General features: G+C 38.0%; 1 protein-coding gene across 1 annotated transcript in view; it reads left to right on the top strand.

Annotated features, from left to right (window-relative positions):
• Positions 1-21,892, top strand: part of LOC122806200 (adhesion G protein-coupled receptor E5-like) — a 758,119-nt gene that overhangs the window by 591,971 nt on the left and 144,256 nt on the right. The window contains exons 4-5 of the mRNA XM_044076430.1: positions 7,305-7,461; positions 12,713-12,826. Coding sequence (XP_043932365.1) covers positions 7,305-7,461; positions 12,713-12,826 — 271 coding nt within the window. The remainder of the gene's footprint in view (positions 1-7,304; positions 7,462-12,712; positions 12,827-21,892) is intronic.

The raw sequence follows: 21,892 nt of genomic DNA, 5'->3' as shown, positions 1-21,892 counted from the left end.
TTTCTGATGCCCACACATTATGTATGTATTATCTTGGACCTCTGCATCTTCAAGATGATTGCTCAATATGCCATCATTTTAATCCTTGAGCACTTGTTGAGAGGAAGAACACACTTATTTTAAGAGGTCTTCTGCCTTTATCTTTCAGAGAAGCTTTATCTGGGGCTCAGCCCTCCGAACATAAATCCATGCAACCTTATTCTTCTTCTCTGAGGCCTTCAACCTCTAATTCCTCAGTGTCAGAGATGATAGCAAAGAATTCCAAGTTGGATTCCAAGAGATTGCTCAGTGCTTCTCTTTCAGATAAGAGAATGAAAAGGGCATTGGATCCGACTAGCTCAGATCCAACACAAAAGCTAGTAAATCTGATAGTTTCTACTCTGTCTCACCTTTCCAGGACCAAGTATTCCCTGTAAGTGGATCTGGTCCCTTCAAGGTTGCCATCTCTTCTGCTAGGACAATCCAAGTTTCCTTCCAAGGCATTGACCCAATCCTTCAGAAGTCTGACAGAAGAGGATGTGGAAAGAATGATGAGAAAGATAATCTCAGTGCAGATGCACATGGGTCTTTTTCCAGCTCCTACCCATTCAGGTGTGGAGACCCATCCATCCACTAGACCCCCAACTTAAGTTCCTCCTCTGACTACTTCCTTTGTTTCAAAGTCCCTGGATCTGAGCCTTTCAGATCTTTCTGGCTGGGATCCAAAGATAACCCAAACTTCAGATCTGAAGCTTACTCTTAGTGCTGTGATCTAGTTTTCTTTGGAACTAAAGGACTTCTGGAACCAAGGCTTTCCTGTCAGATCTAAGATGGTGGTGTCAACTCCAAAGTTGTTAGAGTTGTCTCTGCACCTTGGAGCCTCAGCTCTGGACAGCTTGGCTCTAGCTTCTTCCTCAGGGAGACAGCTTTTGAAGTAAGGGGGGGGGGGCAGTAATCCAGAAGCTTGCCTTCTCGAAGCCAGGGTCCTCTGTCAGGGATGGCCTGCCTTTGAGGTAGTGAAAACTGTGTTTTCTGCTCTGACAAGGAGGATGCTTTTACTCCCTCAGGTACTCATTTTCCCCCACTTGTCTCTCGCTTAAAGCTTACCCATTCTCTGCCACAGGGACAGCCAGGCTGAGATCTCCAGATCTCCTAGTAGAGTAGTACAATTTCAGATCTCCTAATAGAGTAGTACAATTTCCTTCAATGCCTCCCCAGAATATCCCACCAAGGAGGTCCCTAGGAAGAAAACATAAAAGAGGAAGCACTTGGACTCTCCTCAAACTTCAGTCACAGAGGATGCAGACTTTGATGAAGGTGAAGGGTCCCAATGATCACCTCCAGGAGACTTTTCCTTTGAAGTCATCCTTGAGATCCTTAAACAGAGAGGTAGTTGGATGCCCAGTAACCCTTCATCCGAGGAGTTGTTATTACTGGAGGCTTTCAGTACTGGCCCATCTACCGCTTGGGTTACTCCACCTATTCCAACTACCATTGAGCTCATTGAGTTGGTCTCTTGATAGGCGTGGAAGTACCCTGACACTGTTGAAATCATACATAGGAGACCAGATAAGATTTTTGCACCACCTTCAGGGAATGGGTTCTGGGCTAAAGGGGTGCCCATTGATTCCATGGTTGTGGCAGCAGCCACCAAAAAGGAACTTGCTGGAGAGAGTCCTACTGTTCATCCTCCTAACAGGGAGTCTGGGGAGATGACAGGTTTGGGAATAGTGTCTATGCTTCAGCAACGTTTAGCCTTAGATTGCGGAATTATTTGGCACACTTTACTAGATTGCAAAGGGATTTGATCAAGGAGCTTTTAAATAGTCTTTCAGGGACCTTGCCTGCAGACGTCCAGTCTTCTGTGACCTCTTAGTTGTCTATCCTGCAGTCTATTTGTAATTCCTCCATGAGGCTAATTTCACATGCAGCCGAAGGTGATTCAAGGTCAGTGGGATCAGGAATTTCCATCAGGAAGAATGCCTGGATGCACCTATGTGATTTTGTGGAACCCTTCAAGTCTTCATTCATCAATGATCCTTTTGACAGTATGTCCTTGCTTGGTCAAACAATGAAGGGCACAGTATCCAGGTGTGTGAAGGATGGAAAGACACTTTCCACAGTGGGCATATATTTTTTCTGCCCTTCAAAGATCCTTTTCTGTGAATTAAAGGTGTGGTAGGAAAATGTGGTTGAAGAAATTCCAGGTTTCTTGCCAGGGTATATATGAAGATAGTTATCCTAGGGGTACAGGGGGTAACTCTAATGGTCTATGCACATGAGTGGCAGAGGAGGCTCCCACATCAGGATTCCCAGGATTGTTTCTTTGACAGACCCTACCAATTCCCCTGAAAGGAGGACTGATTGTCCATTTCTGGAGGCAATCAGGAGTTGAATATCCCTGCACCAGAGGGCCTGGCTACACATAACAAATGATTCCTGGGTGCAGAGGATTATATCCAGAAGTTATATAATCCCTTTTTCCTCCCACCACCGACCGAGGAAGAAAATCCCTAATGTTCCACTCAGTCAGAGGGAAGAAGCAGCAATTCAAATTTGAAGGCTGTTAGATAAAAGAGTCATCCAAGAGGTCCTGCCAGACCCAAGAGAATCTGGAACTTATCAAGGTTCTTTTTAGTGCCAAAGAAAACAGAGGACTTGAGAATAATCTTGGATCTCAGCAGCTTGAACAAATCAGTTCAAGATGTCAAGTTTTGGGTGTTCATGGTTCAGTCCATTTTATCCTTCCTGGGCAAGGATGATTGGATGTGCTCAACAGATGTTCAGGATACATAATATCCAGTAAAGATGAACAGATGATCCAGAAGGTATTTATGCTTCTGGATGGGAGACAGTCACTCTCAGTTCAGTGCTCTGCCCTTTGATCTCACCACAGCCCCCAGGGAGTTTATTAAATGCTTGGCAGTAATTGTGGCTCACTTGAGACTGCAACGATTTTGAGTGTTTCCATATTTAGATGAGTGTCTCATCACCTCCCTGACAAGGCATCAGTTGATAAGGGCAAAAGATCAGGTTTTTCAGACTTGTTTTCATCTCAGAATAACCATAAACTACAAAGTCTCTTCTTCAGCCAACTTAAAATTTGGAATTCATAGAAACAATTTTCAACACAATCTCAATGAAAGAATCAGTACCTCCTTCAAGAATAAAGACTATCAGATCACAGGTCAGAAAAATAACATGCAATACCAAACTATCAGCACATTTAGTCCTTCAAGTGTTAGGATCAATGTTGGCAATGATAGTTTTAGTATTTTTAGCCAGGTTTTACATGTGAATTCTCCAATGGATGCTAGCAACACAATGGTTAGTACTTTGCCAACCCATGTCCACTCAGATACAAATCACTTAGACATGCAAAATAGATTTCAGGTGGTGGATTCAGTCAGATCAGATTCTATGAGGTTCATTTCCCCTCAACCCAGGGCCATTGTGATTACAGATGCTTCCCAGTTGGGGTGAGGCACAGTTTCTGGGACAGTCCAAGACACTAGGTCCCCCAAGAGGCCTATTTGCATATCAGTGTCCTAAGCATAACAGCAAAGCTCTTAGCATTGCAAGCCTTTCAGAATGCTCTCTCTGTAGGGATGATTGTGATTCAAATAAAGAATATGTCAGCAATTTGGTACAGCAGTAAACAAGGAGGGACCAGATCATACTCCTTGTGCTGAGAAGCACTCAGAGTGGAAATGGGTGATCTCATCCAAATGCTTCCTCATAGCAATGCATATTCTGGGGTAGTCCAGTGTGATAGCAGACAAACTGAACAGGTGCTTTCTACTACCTCATGAGGTGTCTCTCAAAGAGGAAGTGACAAGAATGATTTTTCATCAATGGGGCCAGCATTGCTGCGATCTTTTCACTTCTCCCCTGTACAACAAATTCAGCAGCTACTTTGCCCTAATCGTCCATCAGGTGGAGTCACTGAGGGATGCTGTACTTTGTGATTGGCCCACCGGTTTATGCCTCCCCACCAATTCCATTAATTCCAAAATTTCTGCAGAAAGTGGCTAGTTTGAAGAGCAAAGTCATTTTCATTGCACCTTACTGGCCTCTGCAAGTTTGGTTTCACTTACACCATCCACTTTGGATTCTGGATCTGATTCCAGACCTTCTGTCTCACCCAAAGGGCATGATTCATCCAGACCTGTCTATCCTCGAGCTGATGTCCTGGTTTCTCCAATTTGATTAGTAGCCAGACAACCAATTTACATACACTTTCATCTTCCCATAAACCTTCAGTATTAAAACTTTGTGCAAGTAAACAGAAGAGGTTCATTTACTGGACACAATGAAACCAGGTTGACCCCTTCTCAGCACCAATTCATAACATACTCAAGGTCTTAGCCTTTTTCTTTCAAGGAGGAGCTAGCCCCTCACCCATTAAAGTTTAGCTTGCAGCAGTATTAGATTTTCACATTGGATTTGAAGGTTCTTCAATAGCCTCTCATAAGTTGTGCAGAACTTTCTTGAGAGACACTCTTCTTTTGAAACACCCTTTTCAAGATCCCACTCCCACATGGGATCTCAATTTGATACTGTAAGCTCTCATACATTCTTCATTTGAACCAGAAGCTAAATGTGACCTTAAGTATCTTACTTAGAAAGCTGTTTTTTTGGCAGCTACTACCGCTGACAGATGAATCTCAGAGATCCAAGCTTTGTCTTTAAAACCTCTATATTTGGTTATGTCAGGAATATTGTGACACTTCAAACAAATGCTTCTTTCCTTCCCAAGGTGGTGTCAGAATCTAATATCAGTCACTCCATTAATCTGTCAACATTCTTTCCAAATTTTGCTAATAAGCAAAAATACATGCTGCTTTTATTGGATGTTCACAGACAATTACATTTTTATCTCCATCAGACTAAATAAATTAGAAAAACAGTTATTTGTTTCCTTTGTGGAGTTGAAATTGGGTAAACCAGTTGCAAAACTAACATTAGCCAAATGGCTGACTGATTGTATCTCCTTTGTTTATGACAAATTAGGCCTTAATCTACCAAGACCTGTTCAAGCTCATTCAGCTAGATTCATGGCAACTTCCTCAGTCTTTTTACCATAACTTTCATGGATGATATATGTGCAGCAGCAACTTGAGAAAAATCTCATATCTTTATCACTCATTACAAACTGGATCTGGTCTCCAGGGATAGAGTTTCTTTTGGTTCAGTGGTGCTCAGGAATATCCTTACTTAGAGTCCAACCTGGGATTTAGACAGCTGGGGACTATCCCATATGTTGAAGATACAATGAAAATTGACAACATCAGATAAAGAAGTTATGTACTCACAGTATTGTTCCATCTGTGTTATCCATTTTCATTTTTCCTCAACTTCCCTCTCACCAGCCCCCATCCCTTCTGATCATGGACATCTGGTCAAATGAGTCCCAAGCCGGACATCATTGCCCTTTATCTACTGAGGTCCATATATAGTTGTTTTTCTTCATGTTAATTACTTTTCTTTCTTATAAATTCAACAAACAAGATCTGAGGTACTCAGGGTTGGTGCATTTTAGGAAAGGGACAAGCTTAAGAGTTTTTGGTTACCACTGGATGTAGCAATGGCTGCGTCAGATCCAAGAGTCAGAACTAAACCCATCTGTTGAGGAAGAATGAAAATGGGCAACACAGATGGAACATTATAGTCAGTACATAATTTGTTTTTCAGTGTCAGAAAATAGCAGTAAACATATGGTATCTAAAACAAGGATTGAAATATTATAATATTAAAATAAATGTTCCCATATATTTATAGTTTTAAATACTGTCCTGACAATATTTATAGCTTTAAATTCTACCAGAACCCCAGATATATCTGCTGTAGTGGTTAAAACAGAATATATAGTGCACAGCTGTGATCTATTATTTTTTTCTTTTTATTTATTAATGCATTGACTTTGGTGAGAGCAATTGCTGAGAACAGTTATAAATTTCAACAGGAAGCTGAAATGCATTACTGTGGCCATCATTGATTTTCTTTCTTCAATATCACACATCATACAGCATTTCCTGAAGTGGTCTGGTCATCGGTTTTTCAGGAGAGTTGCAGTCTGTGTATGAAAGCATGGCCTACAAAGCATCCTGTGATCAGCCCTAAGAGTCATGTCACACATATATAAAACTACTAGCATCAGAAACACCAGATCCAGGGACCTAAAGGCCACCAACAACTTAAATAGGTCATGCTTTAGGGATAGCTATGTATCTCAGAGGCTCCCCATGTTTTAGAACAGGCTTCCCATCCATGAGAAGCAGAGTTCTTTCCCGCACCTATTCAAGTGAAACCTGTATCAGTGGATGGGGAACTGTAAATATGCCCCTGGTCTGACCCCTGTGTCTATACTAGTCAGATATGAATCATGTAAATGCTCAACCACCCAAGCCTAAGTATATATACTCCATACAAAATCTTTGAGAAACAATGCATATTAAATTTTATTGGGAGCACAACTAGACTTAAAAAGTCTCCTTGCATCATTAGCCTACTATTCTTCTGTGAAACTTGAAAGCAAGGACCAGTTCTATGACCACAATGAAATGGTCAATGATATGGGATGAAATCAGAATATGCGTGATGGAACAGACTTAAATACATTACTATGGTCATTCTTTTTTATTTCACTGTCATTAGAACATAACTTAAGGGGGTTACAGGTAAGATAGCTATCTCAAGAGACAAAGAGAGGCAGGCTGCAACTGAAAGCACAGAACAGCACTAACTATACTGCTTATCAAGAGGAGGCAGTATGTGGGTGTATGAGAAAAAATTGAAATAAATCATTGAAAACACTAAGTCTTACTGAAGCCACAGAGTCTTTTTCTTCACAATCAGATCATAGACATTTTCCCAGAATCATGTCTACTACTAACTATCCAGTTTGGACCTGGCAACCTATCAGAGTTGTGAGAGTGAGAATTTTGAATCCTTTTAACTTCAAAATTTCTTATATTTTATGTGTCTTTTTGGCCTTTATTCTGAGTTATTGCTGAAAAGGTGGAATTGGTTCACTTATTTAACAGACTGTAAATGAATACATTTTATAATCACTTTTGTAGCATTTTTGAATATCCAAGAGTGTGAAAATTAAAATATTTTGTATCTGCATCACTGTTCCCTAGTATTAGCATATTAACTTGAAGGTGTTTTAAAGATACAAAAAGTACCTTAGAAATAAAAGCTGATTGACTAATAAACATAAGAACAGTGTTTAAATGCAGCATTCTAGGCATCTTGCTAAATTTCTGTGCTACCATAATATCTCACTAAACTCTTGTATTAATATCATTGCACTTTTACAGGATCTGTTTTCAGTTTTTGACAATTGCTCGAAGGAATGTGCGAAAGAAACAAATGGTAAAAAATGCTTTGCTGCCTTCTTGGGTGCTATGGAAAATATGATAATGCTCCTTGCACATAAATTGAAGAAGCCTATGTATAAAAAAACGGACTCATTTGGTAAGGATTTCCTGTATATAGTATTAGAATTATTTCACTTAGTGGTAAAGTATAATAGGAAAGAGGCAGAGAACTGATGTGAAAAAGCCAGTTAATATGACAATGAATAGAATGTTAAATTCAGATGCTGCATAGGCATATATTAATATTTATGAATGAAAATTAAATATAACTCCAGATGGGACTCAACTGACTTATCCATTAGGCTACTGGAGCCCAATATTTTCAGTAGTCATGAATGTATAAGTAAATGCATGATCATTACATGCTTGATGAAATATATAATGTTACTCATACTGTCTTATTTTGTACCTGGCATTTTAGGACTGTATCTGATAAGATGAGTATGTAATGAGGCATGTATGTATACACACACACACACACACACACACACACACACACACACACACACACACAGTCAGCTGCAGCAGTTATCATTGCTGTTCGTAGTGCACAATCAGCCAGTTCAGTTCCCAGAAGGTAGTTGAAAGGTTTGGTGTGTCTGAGTGTGTGTGTGTGTGTGTGTGTGTGTGTGTGTGTGTGTGTGTGTGTGTGTGTGTGTGTGTGTGTGTGTGCGCGCTCGCTACATAACCCTGCTGAAGAAATAGGAAACATTTGAGGAAGACTGAATTAATGGATTATCAAAACATCAGGGTTAGTAGCTTACTAACCATTGCACACTCACCTTTAATACCAGGAAAATCAGAAGGCTGCTTGTTCTATCCTCATACTAGCCCAAAGATTTAGAAAGAACCCCACTGATGGTAATAAGAGATATGGCCAAAAGTGTGCCAATTACATGATATGAGAATTTAAAGTTCAGAGACATATTAGCTACAATGTAGAAATACCTCATTATCAGCTAATTTGCATGTCTCTGAATCTCTCTTCACTATATTTTATTCAAATCTGCACCCTCCTCAGCCCTTGAATTTCATTGATACAGACAATCCCCATCATTCACTCTCCCACACACACATGTACACATTCATATACATATATCAACATAACTCTCAACCGCCCCTGAGCTGTCAGAATGTCGCCAGTGTCTTTCGTTATTTTTTGTCCCTGCCCTCATAATCCACAGATCCTTACATATCCTGTAGCACTCTTACATACTTCTCTGACACTCCTGACTTCCTCATACAATACCACAACTCCTCTCTAGGCACCCTGTCATTTGCTTTCTCCAAGTCTACAAAAACACAATGCAACTCCTTCTGACATTCTCTGTACTTCTCCATCAACACTCTCAGAGCAAACAATGCATCTGTAGTGCTCTTTCCCAGCATGAAAACATACTGCTGTTCACTAATCATCGCATCCCTTCTTAACCTAGCTTCCACTACTCTTTCCCATAACTTCATGCTGTGACTGATCAATTTAATTCCTCTGCAGTTACTACAGCTCTGCACATCACCCTCATTCTTAAAAATTGGTACCAAAACACTTTTTCTCCATTCCTCAGGCATCCTTTCACTTTCCAAGATTTCATTAAACAATCTGGTTAAAAGCTCCACTGCCATTTCACCTAAACACCTCTCTGCTTCCATGGGTATGTCATCTGGGCCAACAGCCTTTCCATTCTTCATTCTCCTCATAGCTATCCTTACTTCCTCCTTGCTAATCAATTGTACTTCATGATTTACTATTCCTACATCATCCAACCTTCTCTCCGTCTCATTCTCTTCATTCATCAACCCCTCAAAGTACTCTTTCCATCTCCTCAACACACTCTCCTCACTTGTGAGTATGTTTCCCTCATTATCCTTTATCACCTTTACCTGTTGCACATCTTTCCTAGCTCAGTCCCTCTGTCTAGCCAATTGGTACAGGTCCTTTTCTCCCTCCTTAGTGTCCAACCTTTCATACAACTCTTCATATGCCTTATCCTTAGCCTTCGCCACCTATTTCTTTGCCATGCACCTCATCTCCTTATACTCCTGTCTACTTTCTTCATCTCTCTGACAATCCCACTTTTTCTTTGCCAAACTCTTTGCCTGTATACTCTTCTGTACTTCCTCATTCCACCACCAGTTTTTCTTGTCATCCTTCCTCTGTCCCGATGTGATACCAAGCACCTTTCTAGCCGTCTCCCTTACTAGCTCTGCTGTAGTTGCCCAGCTATGTGGTAACTCTTCACTGCCACCCAGTGCCTATCTTAACTCATCCCTGAACTCCACCTCACAATTACCCTTTTTTAATTTCCATTTGGTCCTTGGGGCTGCCCTCACACTCATCCTCCTCTTCTTGATCACCAAAGTCATCCTACAAACCACCATCCTATGCTGCCTAACTACACTTTCTCCGGCCACCACTTTACAGTCTCCAATCTCCTTCAAACTGGCCCTCCTACATAAGATATAATCCACATGTGTGCATCTTCCTGCACTCTTGTATGTCACCCTATGCTCCTCCCTCTTGTTAAAATACGTATTCACCGCAGCCATATCCATCCTTTTCACAAAATCCACTACCATCTGACCTTCTGCATTCCTTTGTTTAACACCATACCTACCCATCACTTCCTCATCCACACTGCTTCCTTCACCAACATGCCCATTTAAATCTGCACCAATCACCACTCTCTCACCCTTGGGTACAGTCATCATCACTTCATTCAATTCACTCCAAAATTTTTCTTTCTCGTCCATTGCACACCCAACTTGTGGAGCATATGCACTAACAACATTAATCATTACACCATCAATTTCCAGCTTCATAAACATCACTCTATTCGACACTCTTTTCACCTCCAAAACACTCTTCACATACTTTTCCTTCAGAATAACTCCTATGCCATTTCTCCTCCCATCTACACCATCATAAAAGAATTTGAACCCACCTCCGATACACCTAGCCTTACTCCCCTTCCATCTGGTCTCTTGCACACACAATATACCAACCTTCCTTCTGTCCATCATATCAGCTAGCTCTCTCCCTATACGATGTCATAGTGCCAACATTCAAAGTTCCGACCCTCACTACCATAGTCCTAGCCTTTCTTCTCTCTTCCTGCCTTAGGCCATGCCTTCTGCCTCTTCTCCTCCTTCGGCCAACAGTAGCCCAGTTTCCACTAGCACACTGTTGGCTAACAGTACTGGAGGCAGTCATTGTTAACCCAGGCCTCGACCGATCCGGTATGGAAATATTAACTGGTGACTGCATGAAAAGATTTGGTGAAGTTTTATACCGGATGCCATTTTTGACACAACCCTCCCCATTTATCCAGGCTTGGGACCGGCACAAACAAATGCACTGGCTTGTACATCCCCATGTATGTACAGATATACACAAAGACACACATGATGCACCGAAGCACACATGCACACATACACTCATTGTACTCACAGTCACATTACCCATTCATGCACACACACACACACACACACACACACACACACACACACACACACACACACACACACACACACACACACACACACACACAAAGACCCACACAAGCCTGTCCTACCCCTTAACTAACCCCTACTCTGAACTCACAGGCAGTCACACAGTTACACAGACAGCTATACACATAATCAAATACACAGTCACTCCCAACACTACCTGTCTAATAAACTCCCACACATACTTCAGCTCTGTTTTCGTCCCATCCACTGACAAAGAGCTATTGTGAGATAACAGCTAAAGATAGGAATGTATATTTGTTGCTGGATTTTTGAGGGGAGATGGATAATACCTACCAACGTGACACAATAATAAAATCTTAAAAATAATAAGTACACAGAATGTTCACTTATGGAAGGAGGCAGAGAAATTGTATGGGTAAAGATCATTATGTAATAAGATTTAGGAAATAGAAACAGTCTCATTTTTTATAATTTTTGAAGTATAAAAGACATTTATGGAATAATCATAAAATCAGTGACTGAATTCATAACTGTGTAATATTTGCATAACAAAGTAAATCGGGTAGGGAAACGTAACAGCAGAAAACATGAAAAGATTAGAGAGAGTATAATATATAAAAAACATTACATTTACAAAGGAGAAGCGACCAAAATTATTTGGAACAAAGATGGATAAAGACAGAGAGGGTAGGGATAAGCACATATAAGTTCAATGAATTGGGAAAAGGTATGGAAAACTGTCTTTATCTAAAGAAATTATCCTATATTTGGGGCCAACATATGCAAGTCGTACAAATCTGGAATATGATTCCAGACAGGCTCTATAGAGAGGGTAAGTTAATTAACAATTGGGAAAAGGGAGGGGGAGGAGAAAAATCATAACAGGTGGTTGAATAAAGAAGGCTATCCTTTAGAGAACTGTCCTCTATTCTTAAACAACTAGAGAGAAAGAATGGAAATATGTGATAGGAAAACCATTAGCATGCATGAAGGATGATTAGCTAAAGCTACATTTGAGAATTCTATAATATTTAAAAATTAATAAAGTAATAAGAGCAAAGGCATGTAGAATAAAATAAAAGGTTGGACTACTTTAACATGAATATGAAAATGTGTATATACCGACAGCAGATATATTTTTCATACAAAAAGTGAATATGCTGCTAAGGTCGTTTACCATTTATTAGTTGTTATCTATATTGTGTACAGGCATATATTATCTTTTCTCTATAATTGTAAAACTTTGACAGTATCTGAATACAAAGTAGTTTTTGTATATTAATGTAATCATCACTAAAAGTCAAACAGTTATTAAAACCAAAAAGATTGTTTGTATATTATCATCTTCAAACTTATAACAGGAGACTAATAATGACATCTGTGTTTCCCCTAATGAAGGGAGCCAGGATGCATTTTTACAGTGAGAAGATGGTTTAATTTGTTAATAAAATCTGACCCCAATGGAGAATGGCAGCTGTGAGAGAGGCAAAGAGCAGCATAAGAATGTTGTGATGTATGTGAGGAACATGAACAATGTATGCAAACCCATCTGTCCTTGCCTCACACTTTGCAGTATTAGAATAAACAGATGTATATACCATGTGTCTTCTGACTTCTCAGTACATTTATATATATCAGCACTTTTCATTTCTACTGGTATAACATGTATAACAGCATACATTCATTACTAGAACTGCAAACTGACCAAGTGAAAAATAAATAAATATAGAGAGAAACAAAATTAAAAACTGGCAGGTAAGATATCACATTCAGGTTATCTATGCACATATCTTTAAATTTTTCACACATCTGAAAAGATTATTGAATTATTATTTTAAGGATTGCTGAAACTCTCTACATATGTAATTTTGTTTCAGAAGTGAGCCTGGAGGTGATAACCAAACAACAGTTTTCAAATGACATCATAACTCTGAATCAGACACATGTAGATGTTAGTATTAAGGGGAACACAGTTGCTGGAAATGAACAAGGTAAGTAGTTTATTAATGCAGCTGTTTATGTGTTTATTTTTATTTATTTTTACATTTAACTGGGTTAGTCCGACTGGTACCAGAGAGCCCTTTTTCAGTGGAAACCCAAGGAGAAAAGTTCCAGAAAATTAATTAAAAAAATAAGAAAAAAACTTACAATTCAAGTTATAAGATACAGAACAAAAACAGAGAGAAATATACAATACAAATATATACAAGACAAAAGTACAGTATTTTGAGAATACAGTAGCAATATGTTTGAGAAATTTGGTCAGCATTAGGTTATTTACAAGGAATGCAGCAATGCCTAAAATAAAAAAAAAATGTTTCTGAAATGTTTAGGAGTACCTTGGAAATATTTAATGTACAACTAGAAAAACTGTATTAACAGTTCTGCATCATGTATGCTACATCATTTCTTTTGTTCATTTATCATTCCCATATCATTTTTTTTTCTTATTTATAAAGAAATTGCCTTGCTGTAGCTTGGAGTTTACAGTACCAATGCTACTGAATGGAATTGAAATACCTTAAAACAAGAGACACTAGTACACTTCTACTGTTCACCAATGTCATTTTAACCACCCTGTACAATTTAACTCCATCCTCCCTTTACTGTCCCATTGTAATCTCTGCTTCAATATAAAACTTATATTCCACCAGTACCTTTCCTTACATATGTCTCATCTTTTTTTTCTGGACCACTTTCCTTTCACCAGAGATGGTCACACATGATTCTCTCCATTGTTCAAAGCAGAGAACATCATGGGGTAATCTCAACTGTCATTGCCAGCTGTTATGGTGCATTAGTTATATTTGTATTTGTGTCTGAAATTACAAGTCTCGTGCATGAGTAATTAAAAATCACTACCAGTGCAGTTCCTACTAGTGCACCAACAGTGATGTGTGTGGGCTTCTTTTTTCTTTAGCTCATGCTTGTGTTTCTGCGGAGTTAGCATGTTTACTTAAATGCACAGAATAGAAATCTGGAGAACATCTAAGAGAAAGTCAGAGCACTACTTCTTTATTCATTGGTTCTCCAGAAATTTAACTGTAATGGAAATGCTAGCAATGCTTTTAACATTGCTGCATCTGCTATGAGAAGCTAAAAGGGATAAACATATCTCCCTGCAGCCCTTGCCACAAATGTGACTCTTACCAGGATCGGTGATTTAGAAAATAAATGAGATGGACGTGTGTAGTTCCATGAAAGTGTAACTTGAAAGAGGCATGCGGTAAGGTTGTCCTCATGTCACTGTTTTAATGTTATAAAATGTGACTATAAAGACCTCACAGCCAGCATGTTGATACCCACCAAAAGATCTGGACTTGTGTAGAGATGTTTAAATATGGGAATGAAAATGATCCAGTAGTCCAAGTAAGCTATCAGAGATTTTCAGTACTGCCATATAATGATCAAGCATACTTCAGTGCCTAGTTCTGTAAGGAAGACTTACTATTACTCTGGGAGTTATTTTCTCTATGAAATAACATTTGAGGTCTCTGACTGGTAGAAGTTAGTAGTATGAAGTAACTACTGAAAGTTTACAATATGCTTACATTTCATTTAACAAAAAAACACGTATTTCTAAGAGTTACAAGGAAGATATTCATACCCTTATGACTCACTGAGACTGCATCAAACTAAGTTAATGCTTTGGTAATAGATTACACTATTGTAAGGCATGCGGACACCACACTCACTAGGTTGGATAAGAATAAGGTGGCAGCTATCTTTATGGAGCCAGGGTCTAGGATCTTAGATCTCTCCATTCTGACTAATATGATTGTGACCCGATAGTGGTCTCCATGGAGGTGGACAACTTTAGATACTCTATTCAGAGGGACATGCAGAAGAATATGATTGATCTCAGCATTGCTTATGACTCAGGCAGGAAGGAGACTAGTTTTTGAGTGGTACTTTGCTATCACCTGTAATGATGCTGAGATTCAAAGACAAGATAATTGGCTTTAATAATCAGCTAAGTTGTGGGTCTCATTCTGGGGGGCAGTATGTGTCAGCTTGGGATGTGATTGTTGACAGCTCTTCCTACTTTGCCAGGGATTACCCTCACTTCTCTTACCAAGGTATTCACATTCTTGCTAAAGCATTTCCTATCTGGATAGTGCCTTTTTTAGGCAGAGTCCATATGATGGACCTTCCAACCTAGTAAATTCTAATTTGGATTACATTAATGAGGCTCTACTCAATAACACGAGTGTTAAAAATGTCCGAACTTGAGGCTTTCCTACAACTTGAATACATTCATATATGTATAGCTACAGAAACAAAGTTTCAAAGCAATAAAATACTCCCTCTATTCCTGTGTATAATGCCTATCACAACTTCAGACACAATGGCAATTGTGCGGGAGTATCACTATTTGTCAAGGATATTATCATCTCATAACAGATTCCTTGGCACAACACATGTGAACTTCTAGAAGTCCAAATCAACCTAAACAAGACTAATTACCACTTCATAACCACCTAAAGAACACCCTCTATGTCCCCTTTCAGGCATGATAGCCATCTTAACACATTAACTGAAATTCCCATTAAGCCCGAGACCTTTCTACCAGGGGACCATAACCATCCATCAGTAAACTGACTGACCTACACTGCCAATGGTCAGTATGCCAAGCACTTCTTTGACATTATAAATGTTAACTCTCCTTCACAAATATTTAACCATCCTACTGGGCCCCAGTATCCTGGGTCTAATCCTCACACATATGGCCATTTCTTGGACAGCTGCATATGTATTGTGATGCCCGTGCCCTAGCCCAGTAATCAAGGAGCCTCAATCGTCACCACTAACACAAGTAAGGGGTGTCTACATTGGGAAGGATAACAAATACACACAGTAAAGTACATTTTCTCTTATAGCACACAGAGATCACAGTAAGTCTGGGGCTGGTTTCTCCCTTTCTCTCCAGATCCCCAGTAAGACTTCCCATTGGCACAGCTATACAGTGGATTCCTTAGCCAGGGTTCCAACCCAAGTCCTCCCAGCACTCCCTCGGTCCAACCAGTGCTCTGTGTCCCTGCCCAGGTAGCTGACACACACACACACACACACACACACACACACACACACACACACACACACACACACACACACACACACACACACTTTGAGATATGATTTATATACAACCACACAGACACTTTGGGGAAGGCTGGCTCAAGTTCACTAGGTGTGCCCCTTCTGTCCAGGCTATAAGGTAGTAATCCACTGCCACCAGAACACCTATGTATCAGCTACCAATAAGGCCCTTCCAAAAGGGTGTCCAGTTATTACTGTGCAATATTATTATCCAGTTAGTAAGTGTGACCAGAACTTTTAAGGCTTATTGGAATGGTTTGTACAGTATCACTATATACATGCAATGTACTCTAGAGCTTAAATAATCTCTACACAAAACAGCAACAGTTGAAAGTTTTAAAAATTATAAATGTTCCATTTATAAGGTAATGGATTTATTGGTTAATTGTGTTGTGTAATAACACTAATTTATTTAACCATTTTAAAAGGGGCGGAATATGTTCAAGGTATAATATGTTAATATGTAAATCTTATGTGCATTTTTTACATGTATTTTATATGTATTTGCCATTGACAATTAAAAATAGGGGCATGTTCTTTTAAAATTGTGTTTTGGGTTAATTAAGGGTTAATTAAGGCAAATTTCATTGGCTCTTTTGAATTTGCTGGTTAGAGGACTTTGAATATTGTTAATTTGTTCTGTGGAAGCGTGACATTCTGTTAGGTGAAAGCGCTTAACTGTGGAAGCATATTTTTGTACTTTTCTGTGGAGATATTTTATTGTAACTGTGAGCCTTTGGTATATATTCTGGCTGTTTTTAGCTGTCAACCATTTTCACTATCTGTGCTGAGTCAAACGGGCTGCACAGTGAAATAAAATATTCAGCTTCTAAAAGCCATGGAGTCTTTCCTTTTACTGGTTTTCTGCTTGGTGATTTTTTGGTCTTCTGTTTTGGCACCATGACCGAAGGAGCGCATAATTTGTCCTTGAAAGACCCACCTAGTGTCTTTAAAGACCAGGAGGACATTAATGACAATTCCCCTTGGACTACAGGGGAATTTAACAAAATGCTTGAAATTTTAACCAGATTGCATCGAAAAAACCATGTTAATAAGGAATGAATTTTCTGGGTTACCAGGTAACCAGCAACAACTACGTGATGCCATCAGCAGTTCTATTTTGTCAACCAATCAGACGGGAACTGGACAGATGAGGGAGCTACTGAAGCTTGTAATTCATTCAGTAGCAGTCAAGAAATGAACTGAACAGATTTTATATTCAAGAATTGGACCGGGAAGAGATTTAATTTCACTGAGGATAGACCTCAAGTACATGAGACATTTAGCGACCTGTTAAACGTATTTAAGGAGAAACTGTTGACTTTAAAAACATTGCAGCTTGAAATAGACTATTTAACTGAATGTGTTGCAGTGGAATGGGTACTAAAGGGGCTGTGGTTCTATAAGTACCCTAATAATGTTGAAACAAATAATATTTTTCACAAGGAGTTATTAGAGTTATTTAATAAATTTGGAATTGAACTTTTAAAACTTATGATTAGAAACTATGAACTGCAAAGGGAAACTGTGATGAAAAAAGTTAATGTTTTATACAACAGAATCACCGTAGATCATCTTTTCAATGTTGAAAAAATGAAGTACAGTGCTGTATATAAAGAAATTGATTCACACTGTGATAATGTGTTAATTAGAAAGGTAAAAAAATGACAGCGGGATTTAATGGAATATAAGGAAGGGAAAGCATACCACCCCCAAAGAGAACCTTTAAGTATGGTCTAGCTGAAGGGGAGAATTTGAATGAGGAGGTATTTATCCAAGAAAATAGAATTTCTAGCAGTACCCATACCCACCCTTTAGAAGAGCCCCCATTGAGAAGTGAATGAATTGCACAAAAACAGGGACAATTCATCAATACAACCAGTACAATCAAGTACAGGGACAATTCAGCAATTACAACCAGTACAATCAAGTATGGGGGGGGGCAGGGGGAGAGGATGGAGCAACAACCACATGAATTTTATGAGGAACAACAGTCAAGGGAGAGGACAATACATGCAACATTGAAAGACACAGAGGCTCTGAGTGGAATTATTATTACTGAAAGGTGTAAAAAAGTTACAAAAGGTAACTTTAATAGTTTTAATTACACTGCTTTTGAGACTATGAATGAACGTTTTACCTTATTTACTAAAGGTTTTCTGTTTGTAGCTACTAGGCCCCTGGGTCTGGTAAATACCTTAGTGGATGTAAAAATGTTTTTGAAAAAGTTGAATCTAAACTTGATGTTTAAAGGGAAAAGGAGGGACAAACAAGTGTTGGTGAGAACAAGCACTTTTAATCACCTACTTATTCTGGTTTTGAAAGTTTTTGAAGAACTTGTAGAAAAAGACAAAAGGAAATTAAACATGAAAAGGGATGTGATGAAGAACTTAACCCAAGCTGAAGAAGATTTGATAGAGGAGTAATGTCAGAATAATTTTAGGGATAATGAAACTTGATAAGGGTGGGGTTGTGTTAATGTACATGGTAGATTATGAAGCAAAGATGTTTGAGATTTTGAATGACTAGGTAAAATACAGTGTAGCATCCAAGAATGAAATAAATATTGCATATGCCAAAATTCATTACTATTTAAAAGACCACCTGTTACAAGAGGCAGTGGACAAAAATGCATACAATTTTTGTATGTGGGGAAGCCACATATTCCAATAATATTTGGAATACCCAAAACACATAAAGGTATTGAGAGTTTATCCTTTAGACCTATAGTATCAGGGACTGGCTCTATAATGGAACCTTTGGCCATATTTGTGGACCATTACTTGAAAAAGTTTCTGGAATCATTAAAACACATAACCAATGATTCTTGGGATTATTTTAAGAAATATCATGGGGGACAAATGCAGTATATTTGGTGACAGTGGATGTTGTAGAATTATTTCCTAGCATCCCACATAATACAGGTTTGGAGTGGTTTCATGAAGTATTATCTGAGGTTAAGTATTTGGATGATACTATGATTAATTTGATTACTGAGTTTATGGAAACAATATTGACAAATAATTACATGTTTTTTAATGGTGAATATTATAGGCAGGAATGTGGATTGGCTTTGGGGGTGGCTTGTGCCCCACATATGTCAATTTGGTGCTATATTATTGGGAAAAGAGGTATATTATGAATACTGCATGGTATAGGAATATAACTTATTATACCAGATTTCTGGATGATATTTGTTTATTATGGCAGGGGTCCTTGGATGAATTGACCTCTTTCCTAACCTATATTAACAAAACAACCACCTTTTTGAGATTTACGCATAGCCTGTTTAGATGAAATAAATTATTTGGATGTGACATTATATAAGGATTTTTCCAAGTAATATTTACACTATGGGAGAGGACACCCTAATTTCCAGAAAAAGGGTATTGTGAAGGGGCAGTTAATTAGAGCCTTAAGAATGTGTAGTGAATCCCTGGTGTTCCATCAGGAACTAGAATTTATTAAGGGACTGTTAGCACAGAGGGAATATCCAATAAATTTGGTGAATGGATTAATTGATGAAGTTGTTTGAGACAGGCAAGTTAAGTATGGTCCATTGTTAGGAAAAGGTGGTGATACTGAAACAAAACATAATCACACTCAGGTAGAATATGAAAATGCTTTTATTTATATGTTTTCTAATACTTCTACAGAGATAGAGGGTATTATTAGGAGACATTGGGGAATTTTGAAAATGCAGGATGAAATTAAGAACCTGGTACCTGATACATCCCAATTTATTAGAAGGAGGGACATGAACCTAAAAGAAAGGTTTGAAAGGGGAATGGTGAACTACAATAAAGTAAAAAATAAGATGGGTACCTACAAATGTGGGATGTGCAATCAGTGCAAGCACATTATAGATAAAGAGGAGGTGATGTTAACAGCAATGATGTATAGAGTGAAAAGTAATGGATACTACACTTGTAATACTTTAGGGGTAGTTTATTTGGTAGTGTGTGAATCATGTTCCATTTTTTGTGTTGGAAAGATGAAGAGGAATCTCAGAAGGAGGATGTACAAACATACATACATATGATATTTTTAAAGAAAAAGAAACTGGTACACATTTTAAGCATTCACAAGTATGCTCTGTCTATAAGTTAAAGTTTATGGTTATAGAGCACGTTACATCTGATGCCCATGGGGATAATTGGGAACCCAAACTCGAATATAGAGAATTGTTTTGGCAGATTAAGTTGGAGGCTGGTAAGCCGGCAGAGTTGAATGATTATTTTAGCATTAGTAATATCCTGAAGCTGACATCAGCAAAATTATAAATGATCCAGTTATAAGGTAATGGATTTATTGGTTAATTGTGTTGTGTAAGAACATTGATTTATGTAAACATTTTAAAAGGGGCAGAATATGTTCAAGGTATAATATGTTTATATCTAAATCTTATATATATTTTTACATGTATTTTTTTTTCCATAATAAATTTTTATTGAAATATATTTTCCAAAAACATTACAAAAATACAATAAACATCACACACATAATACACTATAACTACTACAAACCATTTATACAATATCTACATGAAATGCTTCCTATATTTAATATATTCCTAAAATCAGCATCATGCTAATATAATATTGAAGAGCTTTTCCCATATTTTCAGGTTATTAATATTTTTGTTAGTTTGTTTCAGAAGTAATTTATGTGCTAGTATATGTTTTATAGCCACAAGCTTAAAATTATTCCATGATGTCTTATGTGGTTCTAGCCAATTTGTGGCTATATAGAGTTTCATCAGCAAAAAAATATTCATACAAATAATAGTTTGCGATCTGGAAAGCTCTCTTGGAGGAATGTGTAGAATCATAAATTCCCATGACAGTGTAGAACTTTGATAACCCATCTTTTGCAGTTGTACTTTAAGAGAGTTCCAAAGTTTATATACAGTTACAACTCCAGAACATAGGAAGAAGATCCGCTGTTTGATCTGCACAGTATGGACAAATTGGAGAATTCCTAGGGTTAAATTTATGTAATCTAAGATGTGTGTAATATGCATTGTTCCAAATCATCAATTGCGTGTACATCAGTTTTTGAAAAGAAACTGATTTCCTAGTTATATCAATTGCTTTTAATATCTGATTGTCTGTTACTGTTACTTTGTTTACCCAATACTCTGAAAGCAAAATTTTGTCCTGAAATTTCAAATCCTTAATTAATTTGTATGCAGTTGCTATAAATTTAGTGTCTTGTTGGATAGCTTGCCACAATTCAGAGCACTTATCCACAAATCCAGCTGCAGGTTTAAAGTTCCTAAAGTAGCTCAAGGCAAGTTCTTTAACTTGTCTCATTATAACAATGTAACTTCTAGGTAGATTCATTTCCTGTCTAATTTGTAAAGCCGATAAGTCAAGTTTATTAAAAACATCAAATAGAGTCAGATTAAGTATTAATGGAAATTTGCTGAGATCGATCAGCTGATTATTTAGTTTAAAATTAGGATTTCTGTGGAAAGGTTGAAGAACCATCATATATTGCAATAAATCTACGGACTGAAATAAAGTTTGCAAAGATGAGACACAGGTTATTATGTGGTCCATGACCCCATATTTTATCAGACTAATTTTGTCCATAAAGGGCAATGCTTTAGGATTTATTTTCCTATCCAAAATATGCTTATGATTCAAGACCACCCAAGTTGGTATCCATTTTGTATTCGTTACATCATAATTAGCAATTCTTAAAATTTTATTAGCGTTTACAATCAAATAATATGCTTCAAAGTTTGGTAGCTCAAGTCCTCCTCTTGTTTTAGGGGTCATTAATTTCTCATAAGATATTCTAGTTCTTTTTGGATTCCAGATAAATTTAGCTAGATCTTTATGCATTTGTTTAAAAACTGTTTTTGAAATTGATAATTGGGCAGACCTAAATATGTATAACATTCGTGGTAGTATATTCATTTTCACTATTAATACTTTTGCTAATACCGG

This window comes from Protopterus annectens, chromosome 7.part0 (assembly GCF_019279795.1).
Source record: "Protopterus annectens isolate FY-2018-M chromosome 7.part0, PAN1.0, whole genome shotgun sequence".
Taxonomy (NCBI): Eukaryota; Metazoa; Chordata; order Ceratodontiformes; family Protopteridae; genus Protopterus; species Protopterus annectens.
This window is presented reverse-complemented; position numbering and strand designations above follow the sequence as displayed.